The 22901-nt window shown below is 43.2% G+C and overlaps 1 protein-coding gene across 1 annotated transcript in view; it reads left to right on the top strand.

The window, feature by feature from the left end:
* cpped1 (calcineurin-like phosphoesterase domain containing 1) overlaps positions 1-22695 on the top strand; it is a 75758-nt gene extending 53063 nt beyond the window's left edge. Inside the window, exon 6 of the mRNA XM_080748097.1 lies at positions 18414-22695. Within this exon, the coding sequence (XP_080604223.1) occupies positions 18414-18643 (230 nt within the window). The 3' untranslated portion in view covers positions 18644-22695. The remainder of the gene's footprint in view (positions 1-18413) is intronic.
* Positions 22696-22901: the final 206 nt, after the last annotated feature.

Below are 22901 nucleotides of genomic sequence, written 5' to 3'. Positions count from 1 at the left end.
ATTTTTTTATGTAATCAGCGGTTTCTTTGATAAAATTATGTATAAACACAACAGGCTATAATCATGACAAAACAAAGTGGTCAGTGGTGCATTGCTGCTCTCTGCTGTGAACATAGTGTGCTCTATACAGACGTACTGTATCACATTCAGGTCACAAATAGTTTTATTCCTGTTTGAAAGTGATTTTCATGTTGTTTTGGAAATGGACTATATTGGCCATGATGAATACCTGACAGTCACAGCCGCTGCGCTGCGGTGGAACCGGTCGGACGTCAATGTGACGGCGTCAATGAAGCCGTCATGACGCAGAGCATCGCGACACCGCCAGTGGAGCCCTGGGGTAACATGGTCACTGATATGTGCACTTTCCAAGTGGACACTCCACTCACAATTACTGTAAGCCTCCCGTCTCCCAGCAAATGACTGACGAAAGCAAGAGGGGAAGAGATCAAGGGAGAGAGGGCAGGGCAGATTGAAGGAAAGCGCAAGGGATGGAAGAAATAAAGGAAGGAGGGAGAGCCACATGGGTCTACATCAAACACGATTAGACGCGGAGAGACATCTTTATTTTTGTGGTGGCGCAGCATCTCCAAGCACTATTAGCATTTTAATAACGCTGAATGATTGCAGTTCCAGAATATTCAAATGGAGCCATCAGTTAATTAAGATCATGAGCATGGCCCAGGCAAACGCGGTAAACATGTAAATAAGAAAGTAGGCTTACACAGATGTGATCTCGACAGGCGGGGACTTCGCCCAAGTCCCTGTTGTGCAATTTCCACCTACAACTACCCCCCGACACACGCACACGCGCACACACACACACACACACACACACACACACACACACACACACACACACACACACACACACACACACACAACCACACACTGCCCTGAATTCAATTTGACTCTGTGTACATTTTCCTCTGTTGCTTTCAATATGTGTTCATTTCTCTTGACTGCTTACTCTGTGTATTTGCAGAACACGCTTCCCCTCCACTGCCACCACCACTCCCTGCTTCATACCCAACACACACACACACACACACACACACACACACACACACACACACACACGCGCGCGCACACACATTCATCCGGTCTGTCAGCGTGCAACGAGAGGCTTGGTCCCCAGGTGGGAGTCTTTATCACTAAGAAAAAAGCACAAAGGAGCCAGCGTCACTTTAAACGGCTGACAGCTAAATGGGATTTCCACATAAAGCAGAAAACAAGATGTGAAGTTATTAAGTGCAGGGTGGAGCGTATTTATTTATTTGTTTATTTTGTACGTGATCGGGCACCCACTCAGGCCAAGTGGGTGTCTGGGATGGTTTGTTAGTGTGTGTGGGGGGTGGTGGTGGCGGCGTGAAGAGGTGATTGTGGGGGGTGTAGTGAAGCGTGTGTGTGTGTGTGTGTGTGTGTGTGTGTGTGTGTGTGTGTGTGTGTGTGTGTGTGTGTGTGTGTGTGTGTGTGTGTGTGTGTGTGTGTGTGTGTGTGTGTGTGTGTGTGTGTGTGTGTGTGTGTGTGTGTGTGTGTGTGTGTGTGTGTGTGTGTGTGTGTGTGTGTGTGCGTGCGTGCGTGCGTGCGTGCGTGCGTGCGTGCGTGCGTGCGTGCGTGCGTGCGTGCGTGCGTGCGTGCGTGCGTGCACGTGTTTGTTTGGGCGGGATGCAATGAAGCGTGGCGAAAGAATAGGTGCGTGTCTGAGGGAGGACTCACCAATCGGCTGCTGTATTTGATTCTGCTATTTCACACTCTCTGAACACACACTGTGACGAGCCAGATAAGCCACCCTCCCTTCCCTTGCCCCCCCCCCCTCCCAACCAGCCCAGCTCGCTCCAGCTATTACAGCCAAAACAGCGCTCCGGCTCAGTCTCTCCCACAGCAAACGTGTACTTTTATTCCCTGGCTTTGGCTTAAAGCAAAATGTGAAATCGAGGTGGTGGCTATCTCGCATCTGTTTGCCCTCGCCTGCCGTGAAATCAGTGATGTAATGTTGAAATCCTCACTCTCTGTCTCTCTCTCTCTCTTTCTCTGATGATGCATATCATTGTTGTCGGGCGTCGTTTTGTATTTATCATTTAAGAAATGAACTAAACTAGTGAAAACAGCGAATCTACAAGCACACAACGCCTCGCACACAACGCCTCGCACCGCGAGGCGTTGTGTGCTTGTAGATCGGCTGTTTTCACTAGTTTTGTGCGACAGCCTTTTATGATGAAGCAGGGCTTTGCTTTGCGAATAAAACGTACAAATTTGAAACTTGGAGATACAAGGTTTCTGCCCGACAGTGACGATATACACACAGGGCTGAGGGGTAATCAAATCTGCATTAGGCTTGGAGGATAATGTTTGTTTGGGTTGTATCCTGTCACTCTGCGGCTCTGCCCGCCTCCATACCTCACTTATCACCAATCAGATATGATGGACGGATGCTTTATTTGTCCTCTCGGAAATTCTGTTTGCACCAAGCAGCCATCAGGACACAAAGATCACAACACATAATACACAAAAACAACACATAGACACACAGATCCCACAATTCATTGACGACATGGTACAAAACGAGAAAACGGTACATGTGCAACCAATGTGTGTGCCTAGGGTGAGGTGCTAGGGGTGGTGGGCTTGGCTGACTGGAATAGAGCATCGCAGCGGAAGTGGTTGCCTGGGGTCACTTTCACTTTCACCATTCATTTTCGCCATAGACTTTTACAAAAACATTTATAACAATTATGTTAAGCCTCGAACCAAGCCATCCAGGATGGAGGTGAATCATGATCATATAACCTTTTTTTCTATGAAAAGAACATTTTGAAAATCGCTAAACAAAGGGTAGTTATCTCTCCCAGCCATTTACAATAGGCTTGTGCGCCTATACTGCCAGGAATTTTATTAATTTCCAAGTTAGCTTTAATCTAACCCAACAGGGATCATATTGTTGTAAAATGTAGTACTAGTACTATCCACTAGAGTGTGCCCAACGATAATCTCCTAGAGTCTGGACTAGCGAGTGGACAGCAGTAGACCCATAATGGCGGCGCCCATTGGCGGCCATTATGTCTCCCGGTCCGCCGAACGGGAGCTATAAAACACGATCCGAACGTCGTGCACACGCCATTTACACTCGTTTTTGCTCTTGAGTGACCAATCTGTCAGTCCAGCCATTTTTTTCCGAATGAAAATCGGTCTAGATATGGTAAAGTTTGATAAGAAAAACGTCAACATTCAATGCTGTAAAAAGGCCCATTCTATGTTATGGCCGAACGACTTCCGGGTTACGTCATCGATGATGTCACTTCCTTCGAATATGTAACTTTAGACTAAAATTAAGCTAGAAAGGTCATTTATAGCTCAAAAAATGTCAAAAAAATACCAAAATGATCAGAAAATGATCCCCAAGGCGACGTTTGGCGATCTGGCTGCCTCACCCTCCTCAAAATGGCGATGGAAGGCGATTTGGCTGTGAACTAGTTAAATGTAGTATATCAAATAATGTAATATTAAAATATGTTTTCACATAGGATCAAAGGTTATATGGTCATGATTCACCTCCATCCTGGATGGCTTGGTTCGAGGCTTAACATAATTGTTATAAATATTTTTGTAAAAGTCTATGGCGAAAATGAATGGTGAAAGTGAAAGTGACCCCAGGCATCGACTTCCGCTGCGATGCTCTATAGTGTGAGACCGGAATTCAAAGTCTACTTGAGTAAAAGTACGAAAGTATTGGCATCAAAGTGTACTTAAAGTATCAAAAGTAAAAGTACAAAATGTTTGAAAATAGCAGAGCTATTTCCGTTCACTTGGCACACAAACGTAGTGTTTCTGAACCCTCATTGACGCAACTCTTATCTCAAATGGCTCTGGAATTGTATCATTGCTGTTTATTGTAATCAATCTCTGACATGCTTTGACAGCATTGTTCTGCCGACAAAGTGTGTGCTATCTCTCACCATTAATTAATTGCCATCTGGTTGTGTTTGTTGTAGCTTATTATATTTGTGTAATAACAGACGAGGCACTAGAGTAGACTGCTGTTTATTTACTGACCGTGATGCTGGTGTGTAACCGCAATGATGGACAATACAGACAGGATGTACGAAGGGGGATTATCTGCAGCCAGGGGCGTCACAATGGGGGGGGGGGGGGGCCAAGGTGGGGCCCAAGGTGGAGGGGCCTGGAATTATTTTATACTTTAGCTAGTGAAAAATAGCAGATATACAAGCTCACAGCGTGGCACTGAGTGCCGCGCTGCAAGCTTGTAGATCTGCTATTTTTGAAAAGTCGTGAGAATGTGTGCAAATCTTTGAATATGTGTATTTTTTAAGCGAATATTTGTAACTCAAATTTTGCTTCTGGGGGGTCCCTGGAACGAAATATTTTGAGATGGGGGTCCGTGGCCAAATACATATCGTTTTGGGGGTTCTTCACATGAAAAAGTTTGAGCACCACTGATATAGAAACATAAGTTTTTCAAAAAACCTTAGAAGGATTTGAAATATTCAAAGGCTTGCACAAATGTTCACGATTTTTCAAAAATATCAGATCTATAAGCTCGCTGTGAGCTTGTATATCTGCTATTTTACCCAGGGCCCAGAATTTGGTGTGACAACCCTGGGCCTACATGGTACGTTGCAGACAGAAATAAATAGTATCACGAGTGCATTGAGTGCAAGACCAATCACACATGATGTTCCGTCGGACATCAGTTGGACTCTACACACCAAAATGTTTACGTGAAAATAATGATAATTCCCATTCCCATCACTACTGCCTTGGTTTGTGTTCGCTCATGGCCAGTTCAACACAACCCTCTCCAGGGGGAAGAGAACCAGCTGCATGAACCGTTTTACTGTGGGACATAAGGAGAGAGTAACTCTTTATTGTCATTGTTCAAGTACGATAAAATTGAGGTAGCAGCTCTCAAACTCAGTTCCTTAAAAGACAAGACGACATAAAAAAGTACACTCCATATAAAAATAGGTTAAAACAAACATTAAAACCAGTAAGACAGGTCTATTGCACATATATTTTGCACTGTACTTAGTGCAACTGACAACAATGTTTATAAGGATCTGCTCCTCATTCATTCAAACAATTGTTTGTAACAACTTTGTTTTCATAATTAAATAACATCCTGCATCCATAAATATTCTCCCACGACTTTTGCATTTTGGAAATAATTCTACATCGCTTACTGCATCTGTACAATATTATGTACATGATCAATATAGATCACACTCAAAGGTAATGGGGACAGTTGGGAGGCTGCCCAGCAATGTCAGGGAGGTATGGGGGAGGGGGGGCTTTCATGTAAGAAAAGGCAATATGCCCGAAGGGCGCATTTTTTCCGATTTTCTTTTCAATGCACAGGATGTGATGTAATCGTCCCTGGCACTATAGGTTGACTGCCCATGCAAAAGCCTTTGTCCAACACATCCCTACACAATACAGCTGTTTTCTCATTCTGTCTGTCAGCCTGTCACCTCATGCCTCCATTAGCCCTTTCCCCCTCTCTCAGTGAGCCTGCTGCCGCTGACTAATAGCTTTAATGACAATGTGAGTAGGACCTCTAATCAGCCACGCAATCTCCCCCATTAGTGCTCCCTGCAAGTCTCTTGATCGTCACCAATCACTTCCTCCAGCATCTCCTTTTGTTCGCTAAACGATGCTGCCAGGTTGTATTTAATGCCCTCCTGTAGCTTGGCTGGTGTTACACGTATGTTGACTTAAGTGGGATCTTTGTGGGATTTCAAACTACTACTTTGTTCCAGTTTCTGTTTGTCTGTCTTGCTTCATTATTTCCACACTGGCAATTTATACTTATGTTCATTGAGACTTTTTTCATATACCTTTCTATATATATATATATATATACAATAAAACAATTGTTAAAATAATAACACACAATATTGCTACCAGAGCGTTACCCACTGGGAACCTACTCGGGAACGACGGAAGTGGGAAATGAATGCCCCACCCAGTTACCGGTATGTTTGCGATTACCTCTGTCTGTGTTCCTTTCACACCCATATATGGATATTGCTGTATGGAGTTCTGTGTCGGGCATGACCAAATATGGCGTCAAGGCAGTCTATGACATCATATATGGGGATTAGCAAGTTTATCTAGTCATCTCCAAATTTGGGTACTGTGTCAGTCCGATCCTAGCCGGACAAGCGGCTGTTACCATGGCGGATAAATGGGTGTCCCCATCTCTCCAGCTTAGTAAGCACTAAGCAGAAAATACATTTTCAGGTCGGATGTCAACTTTATCCAATCAGGATAGAGAATTCATACAGGATCATAGAAGCATGACAGAGAGGAAGCCTTGCATGCCTTCCTTTCTGTCACAATATTGTACTGGTTAATTTAGTCTGATTTTTTCTTTTACTTTTAGATCTTTAACTGATTTGTGTTTTTCCACCTCTGCTATTCTCTTTCTTCCCCCCCCCCCACTCCCTGCCCTATTGTTTATATTCTATTCATGTACTTAGTATTGGTGCGACTGAAATTCTCTTTCTTGCTCCAGAGAGGACCCTTGTGAACGTCGCCGCTTTCTTTCTTTGTTTCTTTTTCCCAACGAAAGAGCCCATTTCGAGTGGTTCGATCTCTAGACAATGCATAACGATGTCGCTTTGCAACAGACATGCTCAGATGAATTATGGATTGTGCAGCATTGTGCGGTGTTGTCACCGAGCCACTGTCAGATTGTGTTTCTTAAATGGCTTTGCTAAAAGCCCAGCAAAGTGACCCCGAGAGACCCTTTGCGTGGATTTTTTTTGGTTACACAGTGCTTACCAGTGGCAGTGAGGAAACATGCTGTAACGCTGGAAGAGTGACAACGAAACGGTTTTACTGTTCCACAACTGCCCCAAGGGGGGGTGGGGACCTCGGAGAAACAGCTTACATGCTTACACTCTGTACTGTACAGTGGAAGAAAAACAAGGTGTTGAAAAATGGGGTCAGAGTCGATGAAGTAATTAAGTTGAAGATCTGTGTAACCAGCCTCCAAATCATCACTGTCAGGCAGAAACCTCGTATCTCCAAGTTTCAAATTTGTACGTTTATTTCTGTAAAGCCCTGCTTCATCCCTGCTTCATGATGCAAGACCGTCGCACAAAACTAGTGAAAATAGCAGATCTACAAGCAGACAACGCCTCGCATTTTGCGAGGCGTTGTCCTTGTAGATCTGCTATTTTAGCTTGTTTAAATCATTTTTTAAATGATAAATACAAAACGAACGGTTTTGGACATAACAAGGTTTCCCGACAACAACAAAATATTCCATGTCAGAGAACAGTAGCTGTTTGTTTCCAACTAGATTGTCTCTATCAGCTCACCATGATCCAGTCCCTGAGCAGTGCTTGAGACCTTGAGACTGGAGGGTGTCAGGGTGACTTAACATCAGCTAATGAGATCCCTATACACCAACTAGACTTTAGGCAGGTTAGCCCCGGCTCACTTCCCTTAGGCTACCTATGCCCTTGATATATTCAGCTACGGTTGGTGGGAGGGGGGCTGAGAAGCAGATCCATGCACTTAAGCCCTTTAAAGTAATTACGTCACAAGATTACAGGTATAAAGGAGTAGGTGGAATACTTTCTTTCTTGTTCTAGCTTCCCAGGAATTGCAGTTACTTATGTAATAATAAGAACAATATACAGTACCTGAAAACCAAACTGTATCAAATATAAACATTTACAAAAAAACTAAATGAATGCAGTGAAGTGATAGTGCCTCTGTAATGGGAGCTTATATGACTGACATGGTTACTTGCCTATTCATGGGTTGCATTTGTAGTCCTACACCAGCCATTTTGAGAACCAACACAGGTGTTTTGATTTACGTAGAACATTGGTTCTATGCCAATCAGACAAATTGAACACCTGTGTTGGTCCTCAATATGTCCGGTTTAGGACTACAAATGCAATCCATGAATTCAGCAGCCTAATGGCCATAGAAACGGTCCTGTTGTTTCTTTGTTAAGACATTTGATGTTGTGATATCTTTTGCCTGATAGTAGCAGCGTGAACATATTTTGTCTGGAGTGACAAGTGTGTGATGATCTGCTTGGCCTTGATTTCACAGTACTGCCTCATGTCTTGGAACGGGGGGGATTTCACCTCAGACTATGTGCTGTGCCGTCCGCACCACCCACTGTTAGTGTAGCACTGAACTTATCTAGACCATTGGTTCTCAAAGTGGGGTCCGGGCACCCCTAGGGGTCCTTGAGGGAGTTTCAGGGGGTCCCCAGCTAAAAAATAGTTAGGATCCAAATGGACCCTTTTGGGTCTGTAACCATTTGTACACTCTCTGAGTCCATTTGTATACTCTCTGAGTCTCTCTCTAGTGTGTGAGAAGTTTGTACAGTGTGTGAGATCTCGTCAATGGGATTTCACCTGTATTGATAAAGGCAAAAAAAATCAAATAAAATAAGAAAAATCGCACCTAGTGTGAAGTGAGAGGTGCTATTTATTAATGTTAATTTCATTAAACGTCCCTCAAAGCTTAGCCAATGTGATCCTGGGCTTACAACACACTTTGAGTGCTTTATGCCAAGATGCAACTGACTCGACACTGGCAGCTCCATTGTCCCTATTACAAAGTCTGTGTAATGTGTGATCGAGCCCCATGGCCTCAATGTGTGTGAATAGAGCAGGTCATTCATTGCTCAGCAAATTCACAGCTAGTGAGTGTGCATGTTGATGATGTTTCTATGGGACTGGAGGGGGAGACAACATATCAGAGGAAAGAGGAGCCGCCCTGAGGGGCGAGTTTATCCTTTTCTGACGTTTTTGAACAATTGAAACATGCATATGAATGATGAATGGTCCGAACTAAGAGTGTGTTTGGGTTTGGGACACATTGGACGTAGTGTTTATTTCCTAGACTAAAACTTTGACAAAAAAAATCGTCGACTACCTTTTTTCACTGACGAAAACCAAATAGAAACTAAATAAAAACTAAGCTATGATGACTAAAACAATGACTAAATATATTGACAGTTTCGTCAACAAATAGAAACTAGACTAAAATGCAAGGGAAGGACTAGTGGAGAAGAGATCGAGTAGAACCAAAATACCAAATTTTATGTTTGGTTGCGTGCTGGTGTTGCGCTCTGAAAGTGGATCTACAAGCTCACAATGCGTTGCAGCGCGACTTGTTGTGAGCTTGTAGATCGGCTATTTTCATTGTGCAACCAAGTGTAAAATCTGCCATTTCGACACCATCAAGGCCTGCCAAAATACATTTTCGTCGACAAAATCCACTGTATATTTAGTTGACTAAAACTAGACTAAATCTAAAACATTTCAGATGCCTAAAATATGACTAAAACTAAATGACATTTTATTCAAAAGACTATGATAAACTAAATAAAAAAAATGCTGCCAAAATCAACACTAATTGGACGTAATCATCAGAAATATCCTCAGCAGTTAGTGTTTAGGTGTCTTGCTTGGGGACACTGTGACACATTGCCGGGGAGGGGAATCTAACCTCGGACCTTCTGTTTCCCAGGCAGCCTACTTACCCATTCAGCTATGGCTGCCCCGGGTTGTGGATTCTGGATGTGTGGCATAATTATGACTACCAGTAACGCAACGTGTTGGTTTTTGCAATTCAAGTAGCCTTGGTTACTCAATTCTGTTTTCAAATCAATTATGTTGCTTACCATTACTTGCAAAGATATTTGCCACATGTCTAAAAGAAGATCCAGATGCATTTGCACTGTTTCAGTGTATACTTCTTGACAAGGCACACAGGAGAAGTTTCCAGGTGTGTGTGTCAGTGCACAATGTGTAGCTCAGTCAACTACTGTCACGACATGGCAGATTCAGAGAAGTCAGAGAGCAGTAAGCCTTTACGTCATGGAAGTATTCAAATTATTTTTGACTTTGTTGGTGAAAGGGATGAGAACATCAAATGCAAGGGTGTCAAGTGTCTGTCAGGTTCAGTTTGAAGCACAGCTGCACAACACTGGTGGCCACTTCAGTAGGCTACTTTGTACACTCTGGATTTTGTTTACTGGTAATCAAATTGAAACATAAATCATAAAGTGCTCTAAAGGGAATATTGCGTACGTCATTCCGGTTATCAGCGTTCAGAGTTAAAGATTATGGGTTATAGACTATAATGTCTATGCAATGACGATAGTCACACTCCCTCTGGACAATATAACCAACTTATGGGAGAAAGGGGTTTTGATTTTTGATAAGTATTCTATAACTAGTTACTTCTCTCAGGTAATACTGTGACTAATTACTTTTTAATGGCGGTGATCTTATATAAAAGTGACATTACCCAACATTGATTATGACTGAATATACTTGCATTTACACTCATAGAACATGCTGTAGACATTAAGGCATACATTATTATACAGAAGCATAGTATTACACATAAACATATGCCTAATTGGCTAAAAAAAGTGTTATTACACAGTTCTTGGTGCGAGGGGGTCTTCTGCTGAGAGGTAAACCAAATACATTAATTTAATCTGGTTAACTCAGTGCTTCAGTTCTCATGATAATTACAGGCCTAAATTCCCTTCTCTCCCTCACACACACACACACACACACACACACTCACACTCACACTCACACTCACACTCACACTCACACTCACACACACACACACACAGTGCACCACACACATTGGGGTTACCCAGAAGTCACAGGCAGCGTTCACGTCGAAACTAACGTAGCCGATGTTTCACCCTCTTCCTCGTCGCAGAGTGAGTCATTTAGTGAACATCAAATGTTTGTATTTTTTCCCCCTCTGCTTTATTCTTTCAATGAACGTTCGTTTGCGTTTTCATTTGCTGGACTGAGGAACTTAACATAATATGTAAATTGGAGCATACAGTAGTAATGGCTGACATTCTTAAAACCTGAAGGTACAAAACAACGTGGAAGCCCCCCCCCCCCTGGCTAACCTGCGAGGTGTTTTCCCCTGGTCATGAAATTGTTGCATTCTGAGAATATTCACAAAATACCCCAAAAAGTTTAAACTTTATTTTTTTTTAATTTTTTTTCACACACACACACACACACACACACACACACACACACACACACACACACACACACACACACACACACACACACGACACACACACGCACACATGCACACATGCACGCAAGCGCACACGGCCTACCCATGAAGCCCGCTCTATTTGTCTGAGTCCGTTTTGTGTAAAAAATGGTGGAAGTGTTCCAAATTGATATTGCTTCAGGCCCACCCGCAACAACGCGCAGAGGGTGGTCTTCATGCCGTGTTGCCCTTAACTCTCACAGTATAACCACAGCCCACAGGGTTTTGACTGCAAATTAATTAATCCTGAACATACAGTACTCTAGGTGCACATACGGTTCCCAGATCATCCATTTGCATCTGTATTTGATCCATTATTCAACAGTCGAGGGTGTGCCACCGCTGTCCTCGCGTCTTTCTGACTATTAATATAAATGTGGGTCACATTTGTATTCTGGTGCTGCGCAATTCTGCGCAAGGAACAGATTTGATGATTCAGTGCTATTTTACGCTGCTGACATCGTGGCAGGAACACAGTAATGATTACACAGTGGTGAGAGAAGTACTCACATTTTTTATTTAAGTAAAAGTATCAATACTGCTATGTTGAAATAGTCTTGAAGTCTTGAATTTAAAATGTACTTGAGTAAAAGTTCAAAATATAGAAAGTACTCATGCAGAATGTCCCATTTCACAAGTTTTCAAGTGAATAACATGTTTTAAAATCTTTAGAAAATAGTAGATCTACAAGCTCATCGGGATTCGGGACGCATTGGGCCCTTAGTTGGCAGGGCTAGGGCCCTCAGTGTGCAGGAGGTAAAGACACTTGAGAGATGAGGTGAGTGAGTGAGTGAGCGAGCGAGCGAGAAAGTGTTTGAAAAATGTATAGTTTATTGAGCAGAACATGAGATATTAATCATCCCAATATTTAAAATGGGGAAACCATGGCATAAGCCAGATCCAATGTATGGCCCCTGTCATGCGATGGACCCGAAACTGACTGAATAAGATTAAAAGAGTTCCAAGTAATAGCGGAGCGGCTAACTGCCCCTTTTCATCAGAATCTTTCAGTTCATGATAAAAGCGTGAAAATTGGCATGAACAGTCTCCATGGGTCACTTGACAAGAAAATTGGCCGAGGCAATTGAAATTTCAAGATGGCGGCCATTTTTCAAGATGGCCACCACCGTAGTGAAGCAATTGAGTGATTTAAGGGTTTATTTGATGATACAAGCATGGAAATTGGCATGAGCAGTCTCTGTGGGTCACTTGACAATAAGCCACCCACAGCTACTTGAAATTTCAAGATGGCGGCCATTTTTCAAGATGGCCACCACCTTAGGGGAGCACTAAGTGATATAATGGTTTATTTTGTGATACAAGCATGAAAATTGCCATGAGCTGTCTCAAAGGCTCATTTGACAAGAAAATGCTCACAGCCACTTTAAATGTCAAGATGGCAGACATTTTTTAAGATTGCCACCACCTAAATGGAGCATTAAGCAATATAAGTGTTTAGTTAATGACATAAGCATGCAAATTATTATGATCAGTCTCTATGACATGAAATCACTTCCAGCCACTTGAAATTTCTATTTTCAAGATGGCTGCCCCCTGGATCCTCAAAAGATCCATTTTCTCATAGAAATGTATTTATTTTTCATTAAGGACGATTTGGTGTCATTTTATTTTAGATTATGTTAAAGAGCAACTTTTAACACATCATCAAAATACAAAATGTGTTGATCATAGATAGATTAGAAAAGAGTGAATATCTGCACTACCAGGGCACAAACCGGATGGTGTACAGATCGCACAGGATTTAAATGGCATGAATGATTGGATTAAGTGTAGGGTTAAGGCATGAACCTAGTTGTATCCCATACATCAAAGTGCTTGGTAAAAGGTGGTAAAATAATAAACTACTGCTGCTGAAGACACCGAAGATACCAAAGATATCCATGTCAAGAGGCCAAGAAGATCCCAGCCCTCAAAAGCTTTGTGCTTTATCTGTGAAGATGAGAGTGCAACGTCCCCCTTACAGGACACAAATATGCTTTGCAAGGAGCTTATTGTCGCTTAGATTCCTGGCACATTCATTAACCCTTTCATTAAGTTTCATAATCATTGTGTCCTGTAAGGGGGACGCTGCACTCGCATCTTCACAGATAAAGCACAAAGCTTTTGAGGGCATGGATCTTCTTGGCCTCTTGACATGGATAGTTTTGGTATCTTTGGTGTCTTCAGCAGCAGTAGATGCTCTCTTTTGGGCCCTTTCCAGCTCTGTGTTGTTGAACTTAAGTTTACAGCTTGAATGATATTTTGCCCTGTCTTGTCAATGTGCCATCACCTTCATCTAGTCGGGTTGGACTTAGTAAGATAGGCAGAGCATTGATCTTATTTATAGTGACTCATAGAATAGACTATGTGACAACCAGGAATAGTCTGGTGACCACTGGAGAGACGGGTGACAGCTGGAATGTAGACGGCATCTGGGAGCAGGTTGGGTTAGTGCCTCATAGAGTTAGTGACTCAGCTTGTGTCTTCCGTGAGGAAGAAGCCCAACAAATCCACGGTTAGGAGGGCCATTCAAGCCGCAAGCGGAGCCTGCATGCAGCACCGCTACCACCATTGGGCCAGGTGGAGCCTACAGTACCATTGCAAGAATTTACCACTCCTGAGTGAAATGTCTGGGGCTGGAGTCTGGTGCAACGCACAGGTTCTGGACCTGGTGAGACATAGGAGGGGCCCGGACAGGAGTCAATCCACAAAGCCTAGTCCCTCCATGCGCAAGATTTTCCTCCCAGTTTCGGCAGAGTAGTTCCGGAGCGGTGGAGTGAACAGGGATGTAGTGGGGGGGGGGGGGGGGGGGGACGCGGGGGTACGGAGTGCCCACACTTCTCTCAAGTCAAGTCAGTTGATATTATATTTTCAGGTCGTTCTGACCCAGCAATTGGTTGAAATAGGCTCGCCAGCCGTGCTGAAATGAGCATGACTAACAACAGATGGTAATATAAGATTTGAAAATGGATTAATTAACTCATTGAGTGCCTATCCCGAATTAGTTTGGGATATATTATCGCATCCCAGAGTGCCTATCCCGAACTAGTTCGGGATATAAAAAAAAAAAAAAAGAATTTGAAAAAAAAATTTTTGAATTTTTTTTTTGAGACCCCATCAAATCTAGTGAACATGATTTCAATCGCGATTTTGCATGTTCCACCCCCATACAACCTAGCCTCGCGTAGCCAGGCTTACTCATCTGCGAAGAGAAAAGCCTGGTGACAATAGAAGGCAGAAGACGTTCTGGGAGGGGGGGCTGAATTTTCCCGGAAGCTGTATTTTTTTCACAGTGCGGTGTTCCTGCAAACGTATTCCCTGCACGAAAAAATCTGGTCTACGTCTCCTGCTACGTCGGTTACGCTCGCAATAAACAATATACAAACAAAAACATTGATTCAAGCAATGTTACACCTATTACGAGTGAGTTAAGAGCTACAATCTATTTTAGTTTTTTCGCTGGGGAATGTAAACAGACCCGCATCGCATGACGTAACGTCCGTTAAACGCAGCACTTCCGCTAGGAATTGTGGAACACACCGGAAGCCCTATTGTCTACAGGGTGCATACAACCCCATCTAACATACAGGGCAGCCATGTTTGTTTACATAACATGTAAAACATAATGGCGATTATCTCAAGAATGCCTGAACGGATTTCCAATCGGATTTTTTTGTTTGAAAGCTTTGAACAAACTGCACAAATCCACTCCAATGCAATCCAGGATTGCATTGGATTTTTTAGAGCTCATTCTTCTCTGTTTTTTTCCCATGCATGAGGTGTGCAAGGTTTAATCATGGCTAAGTTGACGAAAATAAGGCTTCTAAAATGCTTGGTAGCCAATAGCTAACTTCAAGCTAACTTCATCCTCTTCCTGTACATGCACAAAGGAAAGTGTTCAGGCAAGTCATGGCTGCAGGGCTTCTGCATATACCAGCATATCTCTATGGGATTTTCTATGGCCACTGGGCGCCCTCTAGTGGTGAAAGGGGTGGCACTAAATGAGTTAATTGGAAAAATCAGTTGTGGAGCTATTTTGCATGGGAAGTTTGGCTGATGATCCGGTCATCAAATTATTGGTTGAGAACCACTGGTCTAAGGCTATTTCTGCCGCCGCGCAGACCCGTTTTAAGCCAGCAAAAAACGTTATGTGCATGCGCACGGACGCACGTGCATGTGCGTGCACGCACGGGGAGTGCCCACACTTCCAAATTTAGCACTACAACACTGGGAGTGAATGGTCCTGTCTTTCCCCAATGGGACTGATCGTGGGTAGCTACTGGGACATAATAACTTAATCAGCCCAAGCTGGGTCACCCAAGTGAGGGGCATGATGTTGCGAGACCCGAAACCCCGATGAGCTTGGGCTACATCACTGATGATACGTCCCAGGTGCATCCATGGAATGTTTTTTTTTTTTGTTATGAAATAATGGAACATTTCTTGCAATGGTAATCATAACCAGTACGATTGTGCTCTCTGCTGAATAAACTCGGCTAAATTAGTTTTTCCTCAGTGACCTATTGACAAATGAAACATCTGTCCCAGTTAGTTTTCTCAAGTGTTATGATGGCTTCTGCCATGTCTTAGGCAGAGGCAGAGGGATTATCCTTTTACCATCGTTTACCAAGCACTTTGATGTATGGGATACAACTACGTTCATGCCTTAACCCTACACTTAGTCCAATCGTTCTTCCAATGCCATTTAAATCATGTACACCATCCTTTTAATTAAAACCCCATTAACCATGGCTCGGCTCTCCCGCGCTGGCACAACCTGTCAATTCAGGTGCAACTATCTAACTAGCTGACATTGAACCCCATTCTGAGTTTAACAGCAGTGATATATCACCAGTGTGCCCTGGTAGTGCAGATACTTTTCTAATCTATCTATGATCAACACTGTTGTATGTTGACGTGTTAAAAGTTGTTCTTTAACATAATCTAAAATAAAATGTCACCAAATCGTCCTTAATAAAGAATAAATACATTTCTATGAGAAAATGGATCTTTTGAGGATCCAGGGCCATCTTGAAAATAGAAATTTCAAGTGGCTGGAAGTGATTTCTTGTCATAAAAACTGCTCATACCAATTTGCATGCTTGTGTCACAAACTAAACAATTACATTGCTTAATGCTCAATTTAGGTGGTGGCAATCTTGAAAAATGGCCGCCATCTTGAAATTTCAAGTGGCTGTGGGTGTTTTCTTGTCAAATGAGCCTTTGAGACAGCTCATGGTAATTTTCATGCTTGTATCACCAAATAAACCCTTATATCACTTAACTGCTCCACTAAGGTGGTGGCCATCTTGAAAAATGGCTGCCATCTTGAAATTTCAAGTAGCTGTGGGTGGCTTATTGTCAAGTGACCCACAGAGACTGCTCATGCCAATTTCCATGCTTGTATCACCAAATAAACCCTTATATCACTTAATTGCTTCACTACGGTGGTGGCCATCTTGAAAAATGGCCGCCATCTTGAAATTTCAATTGCCTCGGCCAATTTTCTTGTCAAGTGACCCATGGAGACTGTTCATGCCAATTTTCACGCTTTTATCATAAATTGAAAGATCGTAGCACTTAGCTGCTCCGCTATAAAGAAGTAAAAACTATTTGACCTTAGGCCTATCGGGGCAACAGAGATAGATATTAAAATCTTCTCGTTTCTGTATATCAGAGCACATAGCATGGAGAGGGGGGTGGGTGCCATTAATCTTTAAAAGTTGAACTTCAAAAGTTGAGTAATCCTCAGCTGGCATTTGTCTTTAAAAACGGCGGCACCTCCACTTCCAGTATATCTGGGAGAGTCTAAAATAGTCTAAAGCTGCAATGTGGAAGACGGAGATCACCAAGAGAGGTGAGATCATCAGTCCATGTCTCAGTCACACATAAAGCCACTGCTGCCTCTTAATTGTTTCCTCTCTCTTTACTTTTAGTATGCACTCTTCCTCTCTACTTTTCTCCCCCTCCATCTGTCTGTTTGTGAATTTAAGAGGCTTTCTTAATGTGACAGCCGTCTCATTAAGCATTGAGATAGAGCTAATACGAAGGCATTGCTATTCTGCGTGGAGCCGACCACTGCCATTAAGGGCCGCTTTGCATAACGCTGCGTTGTTGTAACATAATGCATCTGCTCGCAGCACCGCTCGGACAGAATGACAGGTACATCGTGCCTAATGGAACACGGTGCTGCACTTACAGTCTTTAAACTGGGAGCAATGCGGGCGGGTGGGGGGGGGGGGGGGGGGAGGGTCAGTGTTGAACTTAAAAGTGCTCCCACGATATCCAGGCCTCAATACTGAATTTATGTGCTTCTTTTTATGATGTCATTTTGTTTTCCTTTTTTTTTTTTTTTTTTTTTAATGTGTATTTATCCTGATAAATAACTTAATTAGGATTATTATTTTCCTGATATTGATTACCATTTTGTATTGAGTATATTCTTTTATATTGTTGCACTATGCAAGCATACTCATTGCATTGCCGTTTTTTTTAATTTTTTGGGGAAAAAAATCTTATCTTCTGGGGGTCCCTGCTACAAAACATTTTCAGATGGGGGTCCGCGGCCAAATACATAGAATTTTTGGGGTCCTTGGCACGAAAATGTTTGAGAACTACTGATTTAGAACGGCGGTTCCCAAACCTTTTACCTCAAGACCTAAAAGAGAAATTAGCCGTTTGCCCGGGACCCAAACGAGTGAAAATAGCTGATCTACAAGCTCACAACGTGCCGCTTTGCACCACGTTGTCAGCTTATGGATCGGCTATTTTCACTACTTCTTAATCATTATTTATTTATTTATTTATGGAGTGTCTTAGATTGTTTTTCCTTTCTTTTCCTTGCTATGAAATAAACGATGTCCTACTTTGAACTCAACAGAGCTGCCTTGGATCCTTTCTAAGTTCTCCACCTCATCATTGCACTTTTTTTGATACCCGTTATAACAGTTTGGAACTTGTTTTTGTTGTCCTCTAAATAACTATATACCCTCTCCAAAGAGCACCTGTTTGCAGTTTACCTTAGTAATCACGGACCCATACAGCGCTTCTTCATCTATTATCTATGTCTTAGATTGTTTGTTTGAAAAAATGGGGGAGGGGCAAATCTTTTTCTATAGATTTTTTTTTTGTAGGAAAAGAAAATGGGATTTTTACTCGAGTCGTGACCCATTAAAAACTGGTCCGTGACCCACAAATGGGTCGCGACCCAATGTTTGGGAAGCAATGATTTATTAGACATTTTGTAGAATCGGCCTCAGGTCTAAATGGGTCGACTCTCTCTCCCTCTCTTTTTGTCTCTCTCTCTCTCGCAGGCGTCAAGGCGGTGTTCTCCGGCCACTACCACCGGAACGCGGGGGGCCTCCACGACGGGCTGGACATGGTGGTGAGCTCGGCCGTGGGCTGCCAGCTGGGCGAGGACACGCACGGGCTGAGGGTGGTGGCGGTGACCGCCGAGGCCGTGGTCCACCGCTACTACAGCCTGGAGCAGCTGGCCGCCCGCGGCATGGGTGACGACCTCCGCAAGCTGCTCCAGCAGGCCTGAGTGGCCGCCGCTCAACAGCACCGGGAGGAAGCGCACAGCGTCGCCGTCGGGTTGGAAACCTCGTATGTCCGAAACCGTTCGTTTTGTGTTTATCATTTTAAAAATGATTTAAACTAGTGAAAATAGCCGATCGACAAGCGCACAGCTGTGTGCTTGTAGATCTGCTATTTTCACTAGTTTTGTGCGACGGTCTTGCATGCTGAAGCAGGGCTTTACTTTATGAAAAAACGTACACATTTGAAACTTGGAGATACAGGTTTTCTGCCCGACAGTGGCGATAGTAGAGGTGGGAGGGGTGATGGTGCAGCCCGGTGGTTTTCAACCCCTTTTCATGTCGAGGTCCATTATTTATTCAGCATTTGAGCCACGGACCACCGTTTGAAGAGATTTTGCCTCTCAGACCCAAGACCCAAGAATATTTTGTTATCGTTGGATAAGATTTTGTCCACAGTTCCACGCTGTATTGATGTGGTACCCTCAACAACAGGCAAACGTTGATCGAAATAACAATTCTTCCTACATTCTCTAATTGTGTAGACTTGTGAATTAGGTAATGCAGATGTTTAACCATAATTTAACTATTGAGAGTGTTCATTTTACACTCTCAAGAGTTTAATATCTATAAGGGTCCATTTGGGGACCCAACTCTCCATCATTTAGTTGGGGACCACCTGGAACCCCCTCAAGGACCACTGGTGGTCCCTGGACCACTGGTTGACAACCACTGTTGTAACCATTTGTTGACCCGTATCACACACGCATTTCCTGTGTTCCCTCCATGATTCTGTTTAGTAACCAGGACTACGTTTACTGTTTAGATTTATCCTTTTTATTTGGAGGATGATTGGGGGAAATAAGGGATAATTTAAGCGTTTCAGCAAGACACAATCGTACACTAACGAATTTGAGGAATGCATATTTATATATATATTTGGCGGCAATATAAACTGTGAATTTAATTGAAGATCTACAATTGATTTTGGCACTACTGAATGTTTTTTTGCAATAATTACCTACAGTATCATCCTTGATTACCCAACAGCTGGTATCTCTCTAGTTCTGTCTGAACAAAGGTGACGGAGGCCTTTTACAGAATGTGTGGAGTTGGGTGGTTAGCAGTGATTTGTGAGGGAACGTGGTGCCATATTGGACCAGTGACAACACAAGATGGGGGGGAATGGCCAGTGATTGTTTCGTCAGGGCTATTCAGCCCGTTTTCATCCCTGGCAGATTTGACAATGGATATTTACATGGGGTCAGGGATTCTTCGGCATTCAATAATCTTTTTTTTTAGATCTGCATAAATGTAATTGGTATGCAAACTGTTGTTTAATATGGCGAGGTATTGGAATGGATGATTAAGACGACCAGGCAGTGAGATTGCAATCACTCCCAATGGTCATCCTAACACTCCTCCAACATGGCAGCATTACAGATTTTCCAGAATAAACAAAATAAACCATAAATACACTACCTCTTTGCAAGGATGACTCACTGACGGAATCTAAAAAAACAGGAGGTGGGGTCGACCTGTGTTTACCTGTTTGTAGGACACTTACTCATAATGACCATTATTACCCGCTATTCAACTACAGTATACTGATTCCGGGGCTCTATTGAATACCTGCTGTCTCATTGTATTCAGGAATCAACATTGTTACGAGGAAAAAAAGCACCATACTATACTATGGATCTTAACTAATGTTGTTTATTGAACCTCCCGCAATGTCCGTACCGCGTTGTTTGAGTGTAAAACAATACACTGAGGCATCATCACATGTTGTCTGTGGAATTTAAGCCTAGTTTATTCTTTGTCTTCAGAGCTGCACATGGAAAATAACGGATTTTCAATTGATAATATACGTTCGTTTTCGATGAGCAACGTGGTCATACAAGATCAAAGTATAAATTATCCATGCATTGGTCTGACAGAGAGATTTTTCAGAAACCTTTAAAATAGCCAGTGTGTTTTGTGCTAACTGATAATAGTATTTTAACCATACTATGCAAGCTCACCTACTGAACATGTGTACCTGACTGACCAATATACAGTATAACCAGATACCTGACTATATGCCCTTACTAAGGGGTCGGCAATTAGATTTGGCCACGGGCCAATTTTTTTCTAAGGCATTAGATGGCGGGCCAGGACATATAATGAATGCCCAATTTAAGAAATTCATAGTTAAACAATGTTACTGGAACTCCAAGACAGACTGCATTACAATACATAGGCATCTGTGATAAAAAGAAAAGAAAAAAAGATAAAAAGAATACAAGCGCATGCATACTGTAATATTAACAGGCTTAGATAACACAACGTCTTGTTGATGTGTTGAAGCATTGGGTTTAAAACCAAAATATCGCCAAACAGTCGCATTTGACGTTTTTTAACTCCATTGATTGTGCGTTGTCATCTTGTCTTGTGAGGACTCGGTAGCTTGAGCAGCCAATGCTACAACAACAACCATCCTACCATATTGAAAATTCAACTTTGTAAAAAAGCAACAACAGTCTGTGACAACAGCACCTGTGCTGCATTTTCTTGTTTGGCTCATCGCTGTTCCGCCTGCTGCGGGCTGATCCATAAAGCCACACTAGCTGGAACGTGCCGCGTGCTGCTATGATAAGTCTGATGGGCTGTGCCTCCACCTGTGGATGATCCGTTGATTCTGAATCTGTTCACTCACTTTTCAGTGCTCTGTGTCCCGCGACTAAGAACTGGATCCCATCGTTAATTTAAAAGAGCCTTTGAAAAGAGCCGATTCGTTCGCGAACGTCCCATCTCTGCACTGCCTGCCTCTGGCTCCCGAATCCCGTTGCCGACCCCTGCCTTACTGTATACTTGCCGTGTACCCATGTATATCCTGGCATTTGATGTGCTGTTGCAGTATGTAGCCTAAACCCCAAGTATTTTGTGGTCAATGGTCAGTCATGCCCGAGAATCTTAGGAAGTGTTCATGTTCATGCTCTACCTCTAGTCTAGAACCCTGTGACAACTTCGTGCCAAGCTCTAGAACCTTAGGAAGAGTTTGTGTTCCTGCCCTATTGGAAGAGTTTTGTTTTCATGTCCGAGTACCCCAGGAATTGTTTGCGCTCAAGACCGATAGCCCTTGGAAGAGAAGGGAAAGCCTGACAGGTTTTCATCTTAGACCAGCAGGGCTCCATCATATCAGTAAAAAGATGTGTGCCTCTTCACTGCTACACCGTCACAGGGCCCAGCAGTGTCTGCAGTCATCTCACATTCCAACCAACAGTCACAGCTGCACGGCGATAGAATAGCCCACCAGCTATAGCCGGCTTGCGGTGCCGAATGTCATTGAATGGGAGAGATTTTAGGCGAGAAAGTGGTTTTCTCTGCAAGACCCCGCCGCATTGTACCAACGACGCCCACCCTGTTCACACTCAACACAAACACACACACACACACACACACACACACACACACACACACACACACACACACACACACACACACTCTCTCTCTAGCCAACTGGGAACTCAAGAGAGTTGTCATGGCAACCCTTTAGCAACACGTGTGTGAGTGTGTGCGCGTGCGTGCACGAGGCAGTAAAAAGAGAATGTGTGCTTAGGTGCTTGGGTGTGTCTGTGCAGGAGGGTGCGTGCGTCAGTGGGCTACTAGAGGTGATTTGTCCCTCGGCGAGGCAATTAATGACCTCATTTCACCCTGCTGATTCCGTCTCTTGTCCAAACCCTCAGTGTTATAGAGGGTCTAAGTGTGTGTGTGTGTGTGTGTGGCTGGGAGGTACTGAGAGGGACGGATAATGACTGTGATGTGTGAATGACAACTCGGTCCATCTCCTTCATTTCCTGTCTGAGACGGAACCTCATGTCCTTATCTATTTTTATATCCAGTCCTTTGCGCTCTCAAGCCCCCAGCTCAATCACGTTGTCCCTTTTCTATTGCTCTTTTGTGTGTGATTTTTCTGACTCAATTAGTTCCCCGTGAATCTAATGGCACACGCGTTCCACCGTTGACTCCCTTCGTGTCTTGAATTCTGATGGCCATGTTGAATATCCTACTTGTAACACTATCGATTGTATTTTTATAATAAATGTTGATTTTGCCGAATTATCATCGTTGTTGTTTCTGAGTGATGTCTGTGTTTGTGCATTTATACAATTTCATTACAGGCATATCCTTACACATTCTTTCACCCTTACGCATGCACGTATGCGCGCACGTGCACACACACAAGCGCGCACACACACACACACACACACACACACACGCACA

This window comes from Nannobrachium achirus (assembly GCF_963921795.1).
Source record: "Nannobrachium achirus genome assembly, chromosome: 18".
NCBI classification, from domain to species: domain Eukaryota; kingdom Metazoa; phylum Chordata; class Actinopteri; order Myctophiformes; family Myctophidae; genus Nannobrachium; species Nannobrachium achirus.
Note: the sequence above shows the minus strand (reverse complement) of the source record. Positions and strands in the feature narration are given on the sequence as shown.